The following is a 21902-nucleotide window of genomic DNA, read 5'->3' as shown; positions in this document are numbered from 1 at the left end:
TCAGAAAACCCCAATATCATGTTTTCTTGGTTTCCATAGTGTTCAAAGGTTAAATATGACGTTTTTTAAAGACCTTTTTAATACCAGACACTGCTGACAGCTGTATATAACAATACTTCCTCAAAATATAATTATTGAAAGAATGTGACCATCCACCTGTGGATGGATTAGTGAACAGGAGCAGTCCCAGGGGCCTGGGGGGTCAGGGATCCCCTGTGCTCAGGGGCCCTTTGTTTTATAACTCTGCTTTCATGTGGTGTCGGAATAATCTGAAAAAATTGTTTCTGGCTCAGAATATTCACATGAATGCCCCCTAAAGTCGGAACAACAACTTCGAAGTTGTTGACGCCATTTAAGCAGAAACATATGGCGGACAAAAGTAAATGTTTGGTTGATGGTGAAAAACTTTCCAAATAAATGTACAAATTTATGTTTTGAATATCTTTTTTTTTTTGCTAACATTTAATCTATAATATGGTATTAGGTTGTAACTGTTAGTTGTTGTCCATTTAGGGTGACCTATAGATTAATTATAAATATAATTTATTAGCAGTAAATCTGTAACACCAACACAAGAAACAGTTAGCGGCGTGTTGTTTTAACAATGTCTAATAAAATACATCACATCTTCTTTGAAGCGTCCATATTGTTTCCAGATTCTGAGCGAAACGCACATGGACAAACGCAACCAAAGAGCATGTGAATGCAGCACAAAGCCTGGACCCAGATAAATGGCAGAAAACGGATGGACAGATTAACCAATCTAAAAATATAATAATATGTTTTTTAGTTTTTGCTGAATTCCACACGATGATTTTCCTAACATCTGTATCCTGACAGCTAAAAGTTATAACTCATGTTACTTTCTATGGCAGGCAAGAAAACAAAACCAAGACCTTTGGAAGTTAAACTTTACTTTACTTTACTAATTTCGGGCTTTTTAAGACCTGCAGATAAACAGTTTAACTGTTCAGAAAAGCATATCAAGGTTAGCTATGGATGCTAGCAGCTAGCTAAACCGGGGGGGGCGGAGTCTCGGCTCTGTATTTAGGACCTCGCGGACACCGCCACCGCTTCTGTGACGTCAGCGCGGTCCGCTGCTACCAGCAGGTCAGGAAAGATGGCGGCGGAGGAGAGCAGGTTGAAGCAGCGGAATCACAAGAACAGCATCTTCAAAGAGGGTAATTAAACACATATCGACACTTAAATTACGTTATCGACGCGGCAGATGACAGCGGGAGCTCTCCGAATATGTGGTCTCCTCCGCGGGGTGTGTTTCAGGGAGGATACCGCAGGCAGCTCCGCTCCGTCGAATAATCGCATCTTCTGTCGTTTTGCATCCCGCCGTGTCCCGCTGTGTCCGAGCGGTAAAATATCACTTAAAACATGGCACTTTATCTCTGATGTCGGGGACTGTGGGTTGTATTTCAGCTGACATCGACTCGCTCCCGCTGTGGGTGGTGTATTGTGTTAGGCGTGTTGTTAAGCCCCTCACCTGCAGGTGAATGTGTGTATTTGTTGTTAGCGGTCTGCTAACAACTGCTGGCCTCTTCGAGCTAATTCTTTATTGTTCTGTTGTGTCAAACAACTGTTAAACTGTCAACAGCTAACTAATAGCCATCTGTTATCTGCAGTGATTAACAGTGGGCAGCAAGCTAACTTCGCTTCGCTAGGCTAACACACCTTGCAGTGGATAATGGGCTGGTCAAACAGAACCGGACACTGGCTTTTAATGTTACAAACATTAGCTAGCTTACACAAATTTAAAATAGCTTCGTACAGAGATTTCCGTTCAGAAAGTGAGCCCGTTATGGTAACTTTCTTTTCTCCTTGGCAGAGATCCATAACTCTTCTTAAATTCCTGAGTTATAGTCACTAGTTTTCATTTCTCCTCCCATTTTGCTAACACATACCAAACCAAGCTTTTGGGTTTATTTTTAGCGGTTCTCATCGCGCACTGTGACCGTGTCGGCGACGGGAAAAAACGGTCGAGTCAGTTGTGATTCTGTCTTTATTTTGTCATTCAGTAACATACACCGAGCTGTTTTTGTATGCCGAGGTAAGGATGGCTTTTCTTTGGGGTTTGCACTGGGTTAGTTTCTCTCAGCTAGCTGATACCTGATGTGAAGTTAGCTTACAAGCCGGCTGATGATGAAGCCTCTAGCTTGCTGTGAACATGAAGTGTTATCAACTGAATCACAGTCAGAGTTGGGATATGTCTGGCAGGCCTCAGCGAGCAGTGTTCATGCATTACAGCTGCTGAACACAGGCTCGTGAAGTTTCCCTGGATGGACAGTAAATGTGGATGTTTGTGAAGCTGCTGCTCGTGTTGTTGCAGCTGGACGGAGCTCCGGCCACTTGATGTGTGGAGAAGTGCACACTGTGTGCCAAGACCAAACTGGGGCAAAGACTGAGGCATCAGTAGTCATGTGATGTCCATGTGGTTGCACTGGTGTAGTTATCCTCTTATGTATCTGGGTTTGCATGATGAATGAAAAGGAAAATGCTTGAGGATTGTTTTGTCTCTTTTCTTACACTAGGGCATCTTCTGGGATATTGGATGCATTTTTTGGGCGTAAACAGGCTTTTTCTTAGTAAGAAGAGACATGAATATATCTGACACTATACTGGATGGAATAGTTGCACATTTCAAGTCTTGACATGACTGAGGAAGAACTGCTGTTTTGCCTTCTTGTGAAAAATGTTGCTCACACTAGAACTTGAAAACCTTTTGTAGTTATGTGCTCATATTTGCATTGTGTCATTTCTACCCCATGCTCCACTTGTGAGCGTCTCCTGAGTTGTAACAGACATGACCCCCCCCCCCCCCCCCCCCGGCCATGTAGGTCAGCAGTGCTGTGAGCACGCCTGTCTGTTGTGAATGCAGCCAGACCAGACTGTTAGTGCTGAACACTACAGTCAGACATTTGAGCAGAACCCAAGCCAGATTCCTCCGCTCTGCTGACGAGTGTTGATACAGTGACTGAGGTGCTATGAGGAGGTCACAGTTTAAAATGAAAATACAGGAATCCACTGCTCAGCTTGACTTGTGAGATAAGAAGGGAAATGTGCCTATTCACTGCTGCTGTCGTGTTAGTGAACTGTGACTGTACGAAGCTCCAGATCCACCACCAGTTTATTATCAGCTGATGATGAAGTGGCAGCAGTGTGGCTGTTGTGTTTTCAGGTCGTTTTTGCCAAAGGTCTCGATCCACAATGAAACACCTGAACGACTAAATCTGTCCCTTTTTTATCAGGTTTAACCTCTGCTCTCTGTTGTGTAATGTAGTTGTCAGACAGCTGAGTGAGAATATAAAACTGACTTGTTTGCAGCTCATGAAAGTCAAATCAAATCATTTTATGACCTGAAGTCAAATGACAAACATATATGCAGCTTTATGACATCATATAATAATAATAACAACAACAGCTGTATAGCTTTTTAATCGAGTGATAACAGAGGAAGAGATGGAGGACAAAAAAGTATTTTCTAACTTTGCTGACTTCAATTAGTTTTGATGTTTAGGGAGATCTGTTTTCCTCATCTGCACCAGTCCTGTGTTTTCAAATGTAATAACTCTGAGGAGTGTTTAGAAAAAAATCTTTTTTTTAAATGTTCTTTGTGCAAATAGAGAAAAAACAAGTATTTTCAGAGTTTTCCTGTTCGTTTTAATTTAGACCACATCCTCATTAAACTGGCCAAGTTTTGTCTCATAGCTAGGCAACAGTTTCTCCTGTATGTTGTTGAGGAAAGTGCCAGGTTTAAGGATGTATTGTCCCAAAGTTTAAATAATCAGTAATTATATTTAACACTTCAAAATGATTCTTAAATGGCTGTAGCTGCAGTGACTTCTGGGATATTATAAAAGATAACACAGATACTGTCCTGTTCCCCAACAAGTTCTTAGTTATATCATTGATGTTTATATGCATATTTTATCTAATTATATTTTTATATATTTGAATGATTTTAGTCTTTATTTTGATATATGCTGCCAAGAGGCCAAACTTAATTTCGTTGTGTATTTTAATGCAATGACGATAAAGTTTCTGTCTAAAAGTGACAACTCCTCTGATGAGTTACCGTGACCTTGACATGTGATCATCGTGGCCGTCGCAGCACAAACACTGAAACATACGAGATGTTTCTCCTGCGCTGATTTCAATAAAGAAACAAAAGTGTCTCACCACATGTTCAAGTTGTTAATTTACTATTTAGATTAAACATGTGATTCCCAACGGATCGACAGCAGTTGAGTGTTTTTAAGAAACTTTATCAAGGCCACAAATAATAAGATGAGATATTCCTTTATTAGTCCCACAGTGGGAGATTTGCAGCAAAGTGAAGCACAAAGAAAGAGAGTGGAAATGACAATACCAAATACTTAAAAAGATAATAATATAATAATAATAATGGGAAAGTCAAAGTTAACCACTGCACACTGAGATGACTTCACTGTGACTCACCTGCGGCTTCTTCAGCTTCACAGGTGTGATGAATCCAAACACATAGATCACATGACCAATTATCATCATCTTCATTTTATCAGTATTCAGTGTTTTAACATCTTTTTTTTTTTTTCAAGAGATAAACGTATTACAAAGGTAAACATGACAATAATATTAGACATTATCAAAGTTCAGGGCATTATTAATATTACTAGAGTTAAAAAAGTTAGTTTTACACAGTATAACAAAAATAAGAACTGACAGCATAAAAAAGGTCTAATTATTTACATGTGTAGACTATAGGTCCTGCAGCCAGCTGTTTATTATTTTCACCAACCATCACCTGAGCGCTAATATTGACTGTGCATGGGGAGTTTTGTTCACAAAAAAAAAAAATAATAATGATAATAATATAATATGCATCTTCAATAAAATACTTAAATATAACCAAAAAAACACACAATACAGCAGCGAATTCAGAGAGAAGATGCCAGTCGTCACACTGGAGAAGCTTGAACAAGATCAGGTTTAAATTGCTTTTTTCTTTTTGCCTGATAAATAACTGATTTTCAAACGGGTCTGTTTTCTGTTTATTGACTAACAGTTTGAGTGTTTCACTGCGTTTCCACTGGTTCAGTGTTTCCCCCTCAGGCAGCTCATGTGCAGCAGAGAGAACAGTGGGACTCTGATTTCACCGGATCACTGGTCGTCTTAAAAGCCTCAGTCATGGCTCTCATCATCATCATCGTCACCATCGTCATCGTCCCAAAACAGTTGTTAATGTCACCCTGTGTTTTATTTCCACCTCCCCTGGATGATGTGACTGTGATGGTGTATGTTTTAATCAATGGTAATGGCAGTTTTATTCATGTAGCTCATTTCATTACAAGTGAACTCTGCTGCATGTGTAACAGTTCAGTGATGGAGGCGATTCAGTCGCTGTGTCGCTGCCTGCAGAGATCTCACGTGGCCCCGACCGGCTCTAACACCGACCTGAATGAAGACGCTGTGCATGTTCCCATGGGGCCGCAGGCCGCTGTGGTTAGCTGTGGAATCACATGACGGCGTCTGAGTGAGCGCCGTCATGTGACCTGATGATAAAACTCTGCTCCGAGCGTCCAAAAGGAGTCAAATACTTCTCTCTGAAATATCCACAGCTGCAGATCAGTGAAGTGTAACCGCTGCCATAAAAGGAGCGTTCGAAGCGTCATTAGTCCACAGGTTAGACACTGACTCTGGCTGGAGGCTCTGTTTACTGTAAACCTCCTGCCATCCCATAATAGCAGTGATTCCCCTCAGCGTTCCTCTTGGCTGAGCTCCTGTGACGCTTCACTAACTTGAGGAGGTCAAGAAACTTTTTTTTTTTTTCCGTCACGTCTCTCCATCAGAGCGTATTGACCCCTGCGGTGGAGGCGGAGCACGTCCACACTGAGGACGCTGACGTCCCGTCTCCTCACTGTCTTTTAATGTTTCAGTAGAGCTGATCACACAATTCAGGTGTCGGTGACATATCTTTGTTTCTGTTGTCATGACAACTGTACCAATACAAAGCAGTGATTTCATACTGATACAAATATGTCTGACAAGACCAAACTGGCTGGATATTATTAGAGGTTTTATTGACATGTTACTGGGTGATTCCCGACAGGTGAGAGCAGTGACTCGATACGTCTGCTCAGGTAGTAACCTGAGACAGGTGGTAACACAGCAGGTCTAAGGAGGCAAGTGCACAGGATACATTTATGAGCAGAGTTGTGAGGGTAGATGGACAGATACCGTCTTTATTGTCTCAGCAGAGAAATTTGTTGTTGTTGTTGTTGTTGTTGTTGTTGTTGTTGTTGTTGTTGTTGATCGTGTCTCAGAAGAAGAACCGGTCTGCTGGCTCAGTATCGACCTGGTGTTAAAAGAAGATGATGTCGATTAGAGCTGCACTTTATGCAAAAAATTGCTTTTATTTTTGGCAATTATTTTGATTTCAGTTGGAAAGATTGTTTTTACATTTTCACTGAATAAAATGAAAAGATGATGATGTGATTGTTGTTGGTCTTGTACCAAACAAACATGTTTCCTTTACGTCTGGAGCGTCTCTGTATCACCACAACACTGATGGTGCTAATAATGCTAATGCTAACAATGAACAACAATGTGACATATTTTACCTTTTTTAATCAGAAAAATGGTGATTTGGATATTGAACTATTCTGAATGTAGATATGAAGTGAAGATTTATCCAGAAACAGTTTGGTGTTTAGCTAAGAAAATAATATTAATGATTTTTATTTTCTGATCCTTCTGGTCACCCTTCCCTCTCAGGTGGCCACAGGTTTACGTCGGACACCTCCCCGATGAGGTGCGAGGAGGAGGACGATGACCTGCTGGAGGAGGGGGAGGAGGTGGGCGTGGCCAGACCGGTGCAGATCGTGACGGCGAACGAGGACGAGCACTCGTTCACGCTGCAGGAGGAGGCGCTGGAGAGGCTGCTGCTGCAGGAGGAGGTGCAGGACCTCCACGTGGTCGTCGTCTCTGTGGCCGGCGCTTTCCGCAAGGGCAAGTCCTTCCTGCTGGACTTCATGCTGCGCTACATGTACAAACAGGTAAACTGTCACCTGAAGCCGTGGTGAACTGTAGAACACCTGAGAGCAGGTGACGGTTTTAATCTGTTTCTCCGTCCGTCTCATTCTCATGGACACGATATCTCAGTAACACCTTGATGGAACTTCTTCAAATGTAGCACAACATTCACCTGGACTCAAGGATGAACGGATTAGGTTTTGGTGACTCAAGGTTAAAGGTCAAGGTCACGGTGAACTATGAAAACACTTTAGTTTTTGTGTGAAGTCTTGAGTAATGGCTAGTCTGAGCGGAGGAGGTCGTAACCAGCAGGTGGAGTTTGCTTAGTTTGTCGACCATGAGCTGCAGCGTCCTGAGTTCACACCTGGCTGTTGTTATCTATCTGTCGCTGCTCCTCTCTTCTGTCCATATCTCTAATAAAAGGCATGAAAGTGATCAGAAAATACTCAATTAACTTCTTCTTCTGAACTCAGGCTGTAGAATATTAACCTGAGCTGAACTGAAGTTGTTTTCCTCAGGAGGAGGACTGTGGATTTTGACCTGTTCTCTCAGAATCACTGCAGCCAACAGTAACCTGTCAGTAACAGAGCACTGACTCAAACAGACTTAAAAACCTGTGAACCTTTTCTTCTAAAGACCTTGGAAGTTTAACAAAACAAAGTCACTGATGGCAGTTGGTGTCAAAGGGCCGCACCAGTCTGAGAATGAAGTGAGAGGCAGATCTCAGACTCTGAATGTTGTTTCTCTACAGACTGAAGAACTATTGAAACTGTCTGTTTATCTCCACATCCTTGTGTTTTCAGGGTTAATGCTGTTTGTTCTCTGGGTTTCATGAGCACAGGAGTTTTAGAAGTTTGCCAACACAACATGAAATCTTCCTCGTGACATTAAACCATAAAAATCATCATCAAACACTGGACGACAGTTTTAACTGTTTCAGTTGAACCGTCAGCTGCTGCAGCAGGAAACAAATCCAGTCAAAGTTTTCCTGTTTGAAACTCGTGTGTGTGTGTGTGTGTGTGTGTGTGTGTGTCTGTGTTAATCTACGGTAAGCGCTGAGGAACATTCTGGAGAGTTTCATCACGCTGCAAAGAGGATTTTAGGCCGGCACAAGGTTTCCTCTGTGGCCGGGCCTCCACAGCTCTGTGCTGCTTATTCCACACATAAAGGCTGTCTGTATGCATGGAATAAGCCCCGCCCACACAGATCAGGGTCATGGTAAGGTTGTTCACACAGCTCTGGCACAGGGATCACACTGAAGCGTGTTGCAGCAGATTAGTAGCTGCATGTTGTAGCAGTGTATGTTACTTTTAACATAGAAGCTCCTTTCACTTCATGTGTCGGTTCTTTCTGCATCAGTGAGATAAATGACTTTGGTTTATTTGGTATTTAATAAACACAAAATGTTTTTATATATATATATATATTATTTTTTTTTTTTTGTGATAAAGGTAAAATTGCTTCAACACATTAAAGATGAAGCATCATATTCGTCGTGATTTTGTTTTGGCACAAGCTCCGACAAAAGCTCCCACTGAAATCATGACTCGTATCACAATACCTGCCAAAATGATGGTACTATGATTCATTTATTTGTTAATATGTAGTGATGGAATGAATAAAAAATGAATAAAAAAGTAGAGGCATTAAGACAGAAATCCACTGTCATCATGAGCTCCAACTTTAGTGATAGAATAATGTCTCGCTGCAGTTTTCTTCTCAGTTCAGCTGAATTACTGTTGAACAGTTGTTGGCAAAAAAATTACAAATTGTTGTGCTCAGATAATATTAAAGTCTCTCACCGTCTGTGAAAAGGCAGCGTTGTTAGTAGTTGTGTCATAAGTGTATAAATCATCACCTGACGTACAGGACCTGCTTCATCACGTCGTTTCATTCTGGGTTTAATCTTATAAACGTCTCTGATATGAAACCAGAACAGGGTCAGTGCTGTAAGTTCTCCACCCTCTTCTCTCCCTCCAGTCCGAGTCGTGGGTGGGCGACGAGGACGAGCCTCTGACGGGCTTCACCTGGCGGGGCGGCTGTGAGAGGGAGACCACGGGCATCCTGGCCTGGAGCGAGGTGTTCGTGGTGGAGAAACCAGACGGCTGCAAGGTCAGTCCACAGGCGGACGCCGCGTTCACGGCAGCGAGCGTCTTTATCTCCTCTTTTTAAAAAAAAAAAAAATAACGTTGGGATGAAATGAACGCGCTGCTGTTCCTGCAGGTTGCAGTTCTACTAATCGACACACAGGGGGCGTTTGACAGCCAGTCGACCATCAAAGACTGCGCCACGCTGTTCGCCCTGAGCACCATGACCAGCTCTGTCCAGGTCAGTTCAGTTAGATTCTGTTAATTAAGGAAATTAACCCATTAATTCAAAGAGACAGAAATGATGGCGTCCACCTCACTGTAGCAGAGTGTGAGTTCTCAGGCATCAGGATCTGAGTGATGTGTGATGGTCCTGAGTCACTAACGGGTTGAGGTCTTGGTTTGTTGTGTTTCAGGTCTACAACCTGTCCCAGAACGTCCAGGAAGACGACCTCCAGCACCTCCAGGTCAGTTTTCACTCACTGCTCTACTCGACGACTTCCTATGAATCCAATATGGTCCCAGGTTAAACGATAACTAAGCTAAGCTAACTCGTTAGCCTCTCTACAGCCTCATGGGGACTTCTTATGTGTTTTATTTGAAGTGTTGATCCATCAGAAGAAATAAAAACCATCTCAGTGTAGTTTTACATCTCCTCTCTCAGGCTTCTCTCTGCAGCTCTAGTAACAACAGGTCGGTGAGCCAATCAGAAGAGAGGAGGCCCTGAGCCTGTCTTCTGATTGGCTGACTGTTTTCTGAGTGATCCAATAAAAATAAAGCAGATTTCAGGTAAAAACACTCAGAGAAACCAAATCCTGCAAGGTTTGGATGGTGGGTCCAGGTGGGCGGGGCTTGGTGACTGCTTTGTTGTGACATCACAAAGTTCCAGAAGTCCTGACGGCTGGTTTTAAGGCTCAGTTTCTGAATACAGGCTGTGTGCATTTCTCTGTGGACTGAGGCTTTGATACTTTCACAGTATTAATATAGAAGCTATAGCTGATCTATAATCACACTACACATGGACACAGACCTTTACACTGGAGGAGCTTTTTTTTTTTTTTTTTTTATAAAAGAAGTTCACTCTTCACTTTATCTTCAAACCTCTGTCCCATGATTCAGTTTTCTTTCCTGGTTTGTTTTCACTCTGTCACACTGTGAGACGATGCAGATGTTCCAACCTTCAGAGATTATAAATAGAGAGGAACTTTTTGTGTTCTGCTCCTTCAGACACTTCCTGGTTACTTCAGACCCGTAACCAGCTGCTCATTTTTATTAACTTCTAGATCACAACAAGCTGCTGAAAAAGGAAACACTGAAAAGAACCACAGTACAATTTGTTCCTCTGTGGTTTGAAGGTTTCCTCAGTTGGGTTTCTTTGACTCCGTCTCATGTTTCAGCATGTTGTGACTCTCTGAGGCCAAGTTATGGATCCCTGCAGAGTTACTGACAGAATTACTCGGCTCACCAAACGTGAAGTCTGTGGCTGAACGTAGACGTAAATGTTTCTGCGCAGCTTAGAGGTGGCTGTGGTTAGTTAAAGGTTTATTGTGGTTAGAGTGAGGAAACCACCAATCAGAGGTGTCTCGTCTGTTCTCAGATATATCATCTAAAATACTTTATTTTGTCCGTTTCCCCCTCGTGCGTTCTCAGCAGAACCTTGTCGTTTTCATCTTTTCACCTCTCGGTGCTGATAACGAGGCGCCTGACTGCTGATCTCTAATCCAACACATTCACAGCAGCGTCTCTGTTACAGTGAAGAGCTCCATATCGGGTGTTCGTACGATGTGCTCAGGATTAACCGCAGAGATGAACCCAGCAGCCAAATGAGGCAGAGAGCAGCTCTTCCATCTTTGGACCCAGCTGCTCATCTCTGCATCTCAGAGTCTGAGTTACACTTTCCTTAAAATAAACAGGTGCACAAAACAACCTGAAGTCTTAAGTGAACATTTTAAGGAAACCTTAAGTGTTGAAGTTTTTCTCCTTATCTTGGTCTTATACTTAAGGAATCACTTAAAGTCAGTTAAACTGTTGCACAAAAGACCTTAATGACCAAAGTAAGAGAAAAAAACTAAAGGCACCTCTCTAACTGCAACACGGTGAGTTTATGGCCGTAAATGAAGAGAAGAGATTTTGTTCAACACCCTGAAGGTTTAATCTCTCTTTAGCTGAGGGAGTCGTTAAGGACTTACTCACTTAAGTAGAAAACTTGAGGTGTTTTGTGCAACTGGACTGAGGGTCTGGTGTAAAACCTGTGCAGGATTCCTTGTGAACATTTAAAGCAGCTGCCGACAGAGAATCGGCTTGAACGTGACCAACATGAGTTTTTCTCTCAGCTGCAGCAGCAGCGAGTCGGAGAGTTCAGAGCAGGAAGTGGAAAAGCTTTCTCAGACCGGATGAAGCTGGATCACTCAACTGTCACATCTGCACACATTAGTTCCTGTACTAAACGAGCTCGCTGGAATGTGTTGTTGTGTTTGACTGGATTTTAAACTGAGTGCTTGTGTCCTGTCCTCAGCTCTTCACTGAGTACGGACGACTGGCCATGGAGGAGGTCTACGAGAAACCTTTTCAGGTGGGATCTGCTCACACTCTCCGTCCTCCATCAACTTTAGTCCCTCAACAACTAAATGAGAAGATATTTAATTTAATGAGCTTTGTCACGTCCCTCTTGTAGTTTGAGTTTAGTTTAATTAACACAAATATACGTTCACGATAAATTCTCAAATGAATCGGTTCAGTTTATGGGCTGAGCTGTTTGAAAGAAGTTAATCATCTTCATTTTTTGCAGTAATTATATGTATTAAAAGGTGGACAAAACTAGAATTAAATTTTACTTGGAGGCTTCGTGACTTATTCAGGTTCCAGCTGCACTTGTGTCATAAACTTGTTTCCGCTTCAGCAGCTGATGAGACACAAAAACAGTTGAACCAAGTTGGTCGTCATTCTAGCAGCTGCTGCTGGAGTCTTGACCACAGACTCAGATTATTTTCCGAAGTAGGTGACGTTGTGACAGAAGTCCAGACTCTGATGTTGGATCAATAAGCTGAATGTCTGTCCCTGTTCTCAGACGCTGATGTTCCTGATCCGAGACTGGAGTTACCCGTACGAGCATCCGTACGGTCTGGAGGGAGGGTGGAGCTTCCTGGAGAAACGGCTGCAGGTGAGTTCATGTGAACATCACAGTTTAGAGGCAGATCCAGGACCAGTTCAGCACAAAGACTGAAGCAGGAGGGAAACTGCTGCTCTTACGTTTAACGACTCAACAGTTATTTGGTTTTATTTCTTTAGATTATTCTCTTCTAACCTTGTTGTAATATCTGTACGTGTCTGGGAGGAAACAGCATCTAGCTCTGATGTTCAAAAACAGAAGAATCATCACTAATAAAACTCTTCTTGATTGATCATCAAAAGATAGAAACTCCACCTTCCAACAGCTCCATGGAGATCTGCATGAGGCTGGTGGCGTTAACGTGTTCTCATCCGTGTTCAGGTGAAGCAGAACCAACACGAGGAGCTGCAGAACGTCAGGAAACACATCCACTCCTGTTTCTCCAACATCGGCTGCTTCCTGCTGCCGCACCCCGGCCTCAGGGTCGCCACTAACCCGCAGTTCGACGGCCGGCTCAGAGGTACGCACCCGACACAGAGCCGACTAGTTAACCAGTCAAAATGACCGGCCCACAGCCACGGCAACTAGTTAACCAGTCCCAGCAACCAGCCCGCACAGGTCAAACCTCTACTGGCAAAGCTCGGTACTGGAACTGACCCTTGACCCCTGACCCACAATAATTTCTAAATCAAATCCGGACCCGACCCGTTACCTGGAACAGTAACTAAACACACAGGTCACATGGTCCTTAACGGATCCAGATTGGTTTTTAGTTTTGGGCTGATGAACTGAGGGGTGAGAGGTCGTGTTGTAGGCGTTCACAATATATCAATCAATCAATCAATCAATCAATCAATCAATCAATAAATAAATGCTGCAGCTCGTTGGAATTAATTTTAAAAAATCACTTTTTTTTTTTTTTTTAATTTAAAAACATTTATTTTCCTTCCTGTTTATTTCGGTCATTTCACTTTAATTTTGTCCGTACAAGCGAATTAACGTTAACACATATTTTACTTATCACACATACGGTTGTTGTTGTTGTGGCTGGTTGTTGTTGTTGTTGTGGCTGCTTGTTGTTGTTGTTGTTGTTGTTGTTGTTGTTGTTGTGGTGTCTGGTTGCCGCCCACCACAGGAACAGTGAGGTCTTATTTCAGCAGCACATCACCTAATGATTGACAGGGGAACGAAGCGAACACCTGAGTGAAACAGACTTTGAATCCAGGTTGTAAACGGGGATTAAAAATCTTCAGAGCTGCCGAAGCTTAAAGGTTGATGTCAGTGACGTCACAGTCCGTCCACATGAACGACGCCCCGGACATCCACAGGACGCCGATAAAAACACGCTGCACCACCTCTAAACTACATCTTAGTTTTCTTTAATGGCAAATGATTGAACTGTAATCTGCAGAGTTCATGATGTAGACGATGAAGCTCATATTAACTTGAAGCTTCTCGTCACCTGAACTTCACACTGAAGATTTTTCTCACCTGAGTCAAAATGTTACTCACACATTTACATATTTATTTGCAGGTTTAAGATGCTGCTGTTGTTTTGTAATTAATAAAAATATCTATAAACCAACTGAAGGCACTGTGTGTAAATTAAAGGTCATTTAAAGATATTTAAAAACAACCTAAAATATTTTACTGTCGTAGCAACAAGAAAACACCTTGAAAAAACAAATAACTTTAAAGAACCTTTATAAAGTGCTGCAGTAAATATGTGAAAGGCAACATAGCAACTACATCGTGCACACGCATGAATACGTCCAAATCCTCAGCGCATGTTGAGCCAGAAACCTTTATTTTGAAAGGTGTTAAAGTTCCTCCGTTGTCCCAGGTGAGAAATGAGCTGCCGGTTCACTCCGGCAGGTCGCAGTCGATGATGATGATGATGATGATGATGATGATGATGATGATAAAAAATACAGTGTGAGCTAAATGCCTAAAAACAAAGTTGTTGGTTTAATGAGTTTGTGTTGAAGCCGTCAGTTTGTCGCTTTGTGTCTCAGACATCGACGAGGACTTTAAGAAGGAGCTGGTGAACCTGGTGCCGACGCTGCTCTCTCCAGAGAACCTGGTGGAGAAAGAGATCGGAGGAGTGAAGATCACCTGCAGAGACCTGCTGCAGTACTTCAAGGTGAGTGAGTCAGAAATCAAATGTGTGACAGGACAGAAAACTGTTTGATTGTGGCAGGTGTATTTCTTTATATGTGCATGAGTAAAAGGATGAAGCAGAAGCACATTGATGAAGATGATGTATTTTCTCAGGAGGTTGTGTTGTTTGCTTTATTTCGCTTCTGGTTGACGACTCCTGTTTCTGTTTTTAGAGAATCTTTTTTCTGATGCACTGATGTTTTTAAAAAATAAAATAATTTAAATTCATAAAAAATAAGTAATAACCAGATAGTTTTATTTTCTAGGACTAAAGTTGTAAAACAGCTTCCACACACCTGGACTCTGAAACTGAGTTTATATAATGAGAGAAGACCAAAGTTTATTAGGAGAGAATAAAAATTTTTCAGTCAAGTACAAATTTCTGTGAAGACGGTTGTTGAGCATCAGTTGAACGATTCTCTGGTTGAAATCTCTTGTTTTAATGGTAAAGATGGAACATTTTTTTAAATACTATTTATATGTGCAGTTTTTTATATATAATTACAAAATAATCCCGGTTTTTGCAAATTAAATTGTCGGTCCATTTGCATCACCTACAGGCTGGGAACCACTGCTCTAGAAAAAGCTAGTAAGGGACCTTGAGTTGGGATTGTTCTGGCAAATTCCTGTTTAGAGTTTTGTGAATTTACTGAGTCAGAAGCTTTTTATTGGTGTTTGTTTGTTCTTTTTGTTCTGTTGTTGTTTGATTGTTCTCCACACTCAGTTCTCCATCTGTCGTTGTGTTTTCAGGCCTACATGAAGATCTACCAGGGGGAGGAGCTTCCTCACCCCAAGTCCATGCTGCAGGTGGGTTCAGCTTCAGATCGCCTCACTGTCACACAGCTCCACTCCCTGGACACGTAACGTCATGATGTTTATTACAGAAGAACAGACTGTTCAACACATCTCTTTAACACAAGTTTAAATGAACCAATCAAATCTTAAATCTTGTTTTTCTCTCAGTGGAAACCTGATGGTTCATGTTTATTAGCTGAGAAAACATGTGTAGTGATGTGTGATTACCCTCGTTAGTCGGCACCAGAAATACTCGTTTAAACTAATAATTATTTTAATGTACAACTGGTTAACTGCATGTTAGACCTGCTGCAGCCCCAGCAGACAGCAGCCCTCCTCATCCGCACTAATGCCCAGAGGATGTAAACAAAAGTCAACAGATGACGGTTTGTACAGAAGCTCAGAAAGGCCATACTCACAAATTATTTTTCATCTTGTTATCACAAGATGACAAAGCTCGTTATGCTAAGATAACGAGATATTATCAGGAGAAAAGGATTTTATTTTGTTACTTCGGGATAACGAGCTTCGTTATCTTGTGATAACGAGATGAAAATATTTGCGAGTGTGGCCTTTTTCTTGGCTTCGTAAGTTTGGCAGTATTTCAAACTGGAAAATGAGCTTGTATGTAGGTCGTGTCGGAGTAAACTGGTTTGTTACTGTTGGACCAGAGTGACATGTGACCACCTTCAGTCGACCTGAAGGTTCGACGACTCGTCTCAGTTTAACTTCCTGTTTCAGCGACCAGCTCGTCTCCGGTCGACAGTGAGTGTTCATTAACACACTGTGGATCCATCAGATCAGAGAGGACTCTGTGATACTGGATTATTCTTTATATTAAAGGTGTGTTCTGTTGTCTGTTTCCTAGGCAACAGCTGAAGCCAATAACCTTGCAGCTGTAGCAGGAGCCAAAGACATGTACAACAAAAGCATGGAGCAGGTAACGACGTCCGTCGCTGGATGTGGATGAAATGAATTTATCTTCTTGTGTTAAACTGTCTCGTGCGTCGTGTCTGGTCTCAGGTCTGCGGCGGCGACAAACCCTACATCTCCCCGGCAGAGTTGGAGCGCCGTCACGTGGAGCTGCGGCAGGCGTCGGTGCGGCACTTCCGCTCCGTGAAGAAGATGGGCGGCGAGGATTTCTGCCGGCGCTACCAGGAGCAGCTGGAGGCGGAGCTCGACGAGGCCTACGCCAACTTCAGCAAGCACAACGACGGCAAGAACATCTTCTACGCCGCGCGGACGCCCGCCACGCTGTTCGCCGTCATGTTCATCATGTACGTGGTGTCGCTGGTCACGGGCTTCGTGGGCATCAGCTCCGTGGCCATGATGTGCAACCTCGTGATGGGCGTGGCTCTGACGGCGCTCTGCGTCTGGGCTTACGTCAAATACTCCGGGGAGTTTCGCGAGGTCGGCGGAGTCATCGACCAGGTGGCTGAAACCCTCTGGGAACAGGTGAGAGGTGGAGTCTCAGGTCGGGGGTTTTCCCTCTGGTGTTTGTTCTTCATTTGAATTTAGAAAAACCTGGAGCGTCGGTTTGGAAAGCGACGCTCCAGGTTTACTCAAAGTTTTCAAACTGACGGGAATTTAAAAACAAACCCAGAACAATCAGCTGGTTGATGTTACGTCTCATCATTACTGTTGGTGGGACTTACTCACCTGTCTGTGGGCTCGTGGTCTGTCCTTCACCGTCCTCTTTTCATCCTCCTCTTCCTCTAATCCTTCCTCTCTCTCTTCTCTCTCAATGCTTCAGAGGACTCCACGAAAGGTAAGCGTGAGCACAGGTGTATTTTATTTTGAAAAGCTGAGGGAATAAACGGCATCGCTTGTCAACGTTTCTTTGTTTGATGCAGTTAAATCTTCGGACGATTCAAGGAAATATATAAAACCAGAAGAAATGAGAATCTGTAGGATTCTGTTAGAGGACGGATGTTTACACCTGTTCCTGTTTTTTATTATTATTATTATTATTATTATTATTATTGATCAGTTGTGTTTACTGACCTCAGTATTTGCGGCCGCTCCCTCCTCTGCCTGTCTCACCTCACCTCCTCTTTCTCTCCCTCCAGGTTTTCTCCAAACTCTTCGAGGTGGCTCGGAGTCGAGTCCCGTTGGGAAGCCTGATCCCGGCGCCACGGCCGCGGCTCGCCTCCAACAACAACGTCAAGAAGAAAAACTAGCAGCACGCCGTCTCGTTCCTGTCACGTTTTACTTTCCTCCCTCTGCTCGGTTTGAGACGTGTAAATCGGTTTTCGTTCTGACTGTAGATGACGGTTCCTCGCCGCTGTAGGTTTAAGGACTCGCTGTAGAACCGGATCAAGAAGTTTGATGTATTTTATTATTTGTCAGTGGGCGGGGTTATGGTATTTATTGGTGGGAGGGGCCGTTACTCTATCACCGAGTGTCATCCCAGGTGTGTGTTCACCTGTCGCACGACGACTCGACATTAGTGATTCCCATTTATGTGAATGTATGAATGAAGAGCATGACCACAGACCCTCCTCCCCGCTCTCCTCTTTTTCTCCCCTCCTCCCCCTCCCTCCCTCCCTCCCGTCGTCTCGGTCAGGTCCGTGTCCGTCGCTGGGCGGCGTCACGAGGAGGAGTCACAACCAAAGTTTACAGCTTTACTCTTAGAGGCTCTCACGCTGAGCGGACCGACAAACAGGCGGGAAACTGCAGCTGACGGACGGTTTCAGGACAGTTTTTCTTACCCAGAATCAGAGACTCTGCCGTGTGAAGGTGAAGTGAAGCTGCTCCACGTGAACGTAGACAAACACCTGAAGCATGAATCCTCAAACTACTGAAACCACCACAAATCCGTCAGGAGGCGGAACAAATTAATACTTAATTCTCAACCACAAATCTGATGTAATCACGTGACTTTAAGTCCAGAACGTCAGTCGGGTGGAAAACTCGGGGGAAATCTACATAAGTGGATCTTCCATTTTAAAATATTCACCACAAACAAATAAACGTCAGTGGAAAAACATGAAAACGGAGACGATGGATCAGAGTTGGACGTTCACTATGCAAACGTTATTTGACCTTTTATCCAGCAGCTTCTTGTCTTTTAAAATGTGTTTTTAAAATCTCATCGCTGTCGACTGCGAGCACCAACAGTCTGCAAACATTCTTCATTCTGACCGCAGCTGCGATTATTTTCATTAGAGATTAATCTGCGTTTTATTTCCTCCATTAATTGATCAGTTGTTTTGTCGATGAAATTTTCAGAGCTGACGTCTTCCAATGTCCGAACGCAGAGACGTTCAGTTCAGTGACGCACGACAAAGTAAATGTTAAATCTGCAAAGTTTTGAGCATTTTACTTCAAAAACAGAAATAATCAATCAATAATCAAAGTAGTTTCCCATTAATTTCCACACAATTGACTAATTGATTAATTCAGCTATTATTTCAGCTCTAACGTCTGAGATGATAAAAACACTGATGCTGCTGGAAAACTGGCAAAAATAACATTTTGACTCTTTCTTCCTCAGGATTGTGAAGGGAAGTCTGTGACCCAATCACAGGCTAACTGCTAGCTTAGCATCATTCATTTCTCACACCTTGTGGTTTTAAATAGTTTTATTACACTGCTGTAAACAGGAAGTGGCTCCGGTTTTAAATATGAAATCAGTGTCAACAGGAAACATTTGCCAAAATATTATTCAAACTAATTAAAAACAAAAGAATTAAAACGTGTACGAACGATATTTTCACTTTGCATCTTTAACAATAAAAAAACAAAGCTGACTATCTTTGGTTCCAGACGACGCTGACTGAGTCCGTTAGACTGTCTGACAGTAAATATCACTACACACTGAACCTTCACGAGTTTCTGACTCTGGGGAAGAAAAGAACTCTGAAAGGAAAACAGCTGAATTTCCCTGAAACCAGCTGAGTGACTAACCTGCAGACAGATGTTGGACTAACCTGCAGACAGATGTGCTGACCAACAGGAGGCTCTCGTCTGTCATCACTACTTTTATTATTGACCACTTTATCATGAGATCACAACTTGAAGATTTTCTTACTTTGAGATTATCAGCCTCAGAATGATCGTGACGTTCAGTATTTACCTCCTTTTTGTGTTTTTGGTTTTTTTATTTTCCGTTTCCTTTTGAAAAGCTCGACATCTCGGGAACCGCGCCGCGTTTCTGAGAGCGAGACGTTGGGACGGATATCGGTGTCTGGAGTTAGGAACTATTTCTTGACGAGCAGAGGTTCATCCTTCCGCCACAGCTCCGACTCCAAACAAACATGAAAATGATATTCATCCAAAAAAGAAAGTAAATACGCCAATTTACCAAATGTTGAACTAGTTCTTCAGCCTTTAGTTGTCATGGAGATGGTTTTGGCGTCTCAGCATTTCCATATTTAAACTGGTAGTTGGTGTAAAAGATGTCAGTCCTCTTGATCCGACTGCCAGTGTTCCAGAGTAAAAGCTTTTTAATTTCTCACCTGTAGATAATGTGTCGTTCCCTCCGTCATTCCTCCTCTTCATCTTGACAAATCTGAAGGACTGAACCACCTCCTCCTGTTTCTAAAGCACCAAGAAGCCGTTTAGTAAAAAAAAACACATTAAAGATCGAGTCGACGCTCGTTTTCACTCATTTCAGCTTTGGTTGATACGAACACTACGTTCAGACGCTGTTTCCCTTTTCTTTTATTCTTCTTTTCCTTTTTTTTATTAAAGCCAAAATCCGTGAATCGGATGAATGAAAGGTTTCGTTCCTCACTCCGCCCTCGGCTCGGGGGTCGGAGGTCGGGGTCATCGTGTTGTTTTTACTGAATCATGTTTTTCTTTTTATTTAATCATCATTCCATCCACATCACCGCTGTGTGCTTTTTTTGTTTTTGTACAGTTAGTTTTTTACAGCCTCATCCACACATACGGCATGTGTATGAAATATATACATATATAAATATAAATTTTCTAGACCTTTTTGTAGCTGCAAGAACAACGGTTGGGTGGTAGACCAGATTCAGCTCACTGGATGTAAAGGAATGCTTTCGTGATTTGTGGATATGTCTAATAAATTCCTCTTTTATAAATATATTTGTAAATTTAATCTTACATGAGCACTGCAGTTCCACCCCCTGCTGGCAAAGAATGTTTATAATCTGGTTTTTCTTTTCCTTTTCTTTCTTCTTTTTCTTTTTTCTTTTTTTTTGTCTTTCGTTGCATTTTAAAGTTATTTTCGTTAATTTATTTTTCAATACAATATTAAACCAAACTCCTACAACACAGATTGGTGTCTGTCTTTTATTTATTTTTAAATGTTTTTTTTATAGTGCAGATTCTGGATAATGGACATTTAAAGAAGCTGCAGAGGCAGTTCACTGTGTTTAAAGGCCAAAATAAAAGTAAAATTTTGAACAAATGATAAAAATACTCATTCTAAATCAGAATTAGGAAATGGTATATTAAATATTATAAATGATTATTTTTCACTAATTACTAATATTTAATAAGTTTTATTTTCCTGGCAGTAATGAGCTTCTATACGACCCAACTGTTTACATTTATGATGCTAATACGTTTCCCATGTAGTGTTTTAGTGTTTTCTAACAAAATGTGCAAAGTATATCATGCTAACGTTAGCATGCCAATAATAAGACTGCCTGTTATTCTGAGCCTCTCTTGTGAATATGTAGAGGCTAACTTGGCTAACAGTGTTAGCATGTGTGAAATAAAACATGTTGCAAAGGCAAATGTACGCTAATAAACGCTAACATGTCACATTGATATTCATATATCTTAAGAGAAATGTGAGTTGAAGCTGCTTCAATCCACAGAGAGGAAACTGTAACAGCAGCGACATCACCACATGGAAGCAAAACACAAACTTCACTTTAATGAAGATATTTATTAAAAATGAAACAATAATATAGTTTCCTGCCCTACAAAGATGAGGAGAAACTGTATCTGAATAAAAGGAGTGATGTAGAAGTTTAGCAGCTGGAGCGTGGAAGGATTCCTGGCTCCTGCAGGTCCAGGGGCCGACGGGGCCGACGGGGCCCCTGAGCCAGAGCCTCAAAAGACTCACAATCACTAGAGAAACATAAAATGACATCAAACCAGGAAGAGACGCACCGACAGAAACGGCTCTGCATCATCTGTAGTCGCCTCGTCTCTTGCTCCTGTTCGAGTCCAGCAAGAAAGATTTGAATGTTTTCCATCTTTAGGCCGATTATTTAACCGCTATGAAATCATTATAATTTAATAACCTTTATTTATACAACACTTTTCTGACCGTATCTCCCTCACTCTCAGCCTCTGCTTGATCTTCAGCCAAACTGCAGCCTCGGACTCACACTTTGGTTTTCAGGTTTGTTTTATGGTTAAATATGAAAAGTTGTTTTCATGGAAATTATTTCTGTTTTTAATATTTTATAGCACATAACTACAGAAGCGTAATGCATTCACTTTGCATTGTTTTTCTGAATTAACGAGATGATTAGATAATTATCTTGTTAATTCAGAAAAACCGAAAACAGGAATTTTTATTTTTAAGAGAACCTGAGAACTGAATTAAACACAGGTTGTAAACATGGACGTCGACTCCGGGTCTCGTGAAGCTGAAATGAGAATCAGTTTTGTCTCCTGAACTGTAGAAGAGCAAAGTTTCTTCTGGATTTTGCTAGTTATGATCCTGCAATGCAAAAGCCTCAAAGCCTCAAATATATTATTATTCTGCATCCTTATTCATCTTCGTCGTCTTCTCTATA

The 21902-nt window shown here is 42.0% G+C and overlaps 1 protein-coding gene across 2 annotated transcripts; it reads left to right on the top strand.

The window, feature by feature from the left end:
- The first annotated feature begins 1093 nt into the window (after window positions 1-1093).
- On the top strand, window positions 1094-20420 carry LOC130164497 (atlastin-2-like). 2 transcript variants are annotated; one of them, XM_056369277.1, is made up of 14 exons: window positions 1094-1181; window positions 6763-7043; window positions 9001-9132; window positions 9244-9348; window positions 9524-9574; window positions 11623-11679; window positions 12175-12267; window positions 12598-12736; window positions 14232-14359; window positions 15127-15183; window positions 16040-16111; window positions 16195-16626; window positions 16925-16939; window positions 17241-20420. In XM_056369277.1, the coding sequence occupies exons 1-14, from the start codon at window positions 1121-1123 to the stop codon at window positions 17349-17351; spliced, it is 1734 nt and encodes a 577-aa protein (XP_056225252.1). In that variant the 5' UTR covers window positions 1094-1120; the 3' UTR covers window positions 17352-20420. The 2 variants fall into 2 exon arrangements, with proteins under 2 accessions (XP_056225252.1, XP_056225261.1); XM_056369286.1 differs by lacking the exon at window positions 16925-16939.
- The last annotated feature ends 1482 nt before the right edge of the window (window positions 20421-21902 follow it).

The sequence above is a fragment of the Seriola aureovittata genome, chromosome 3, assembly GCF_021018895.1.
Source record: "Seriola aureovittata isolate HTS-2021-v1 ecotype China chromosome 3, ASM2101889v1, whole genome shotgun sequence".
Taxonomy (NCBI): domain Eukaryota; kingdom Metazoa; phylum Chordata; class Actinopteri; order Carangiformes; family Carangidae; genus Seriola; species Seriola aureovittata.
This window is presented reverse-complemented; position numbering and strand designations above follow the sequence as displayed.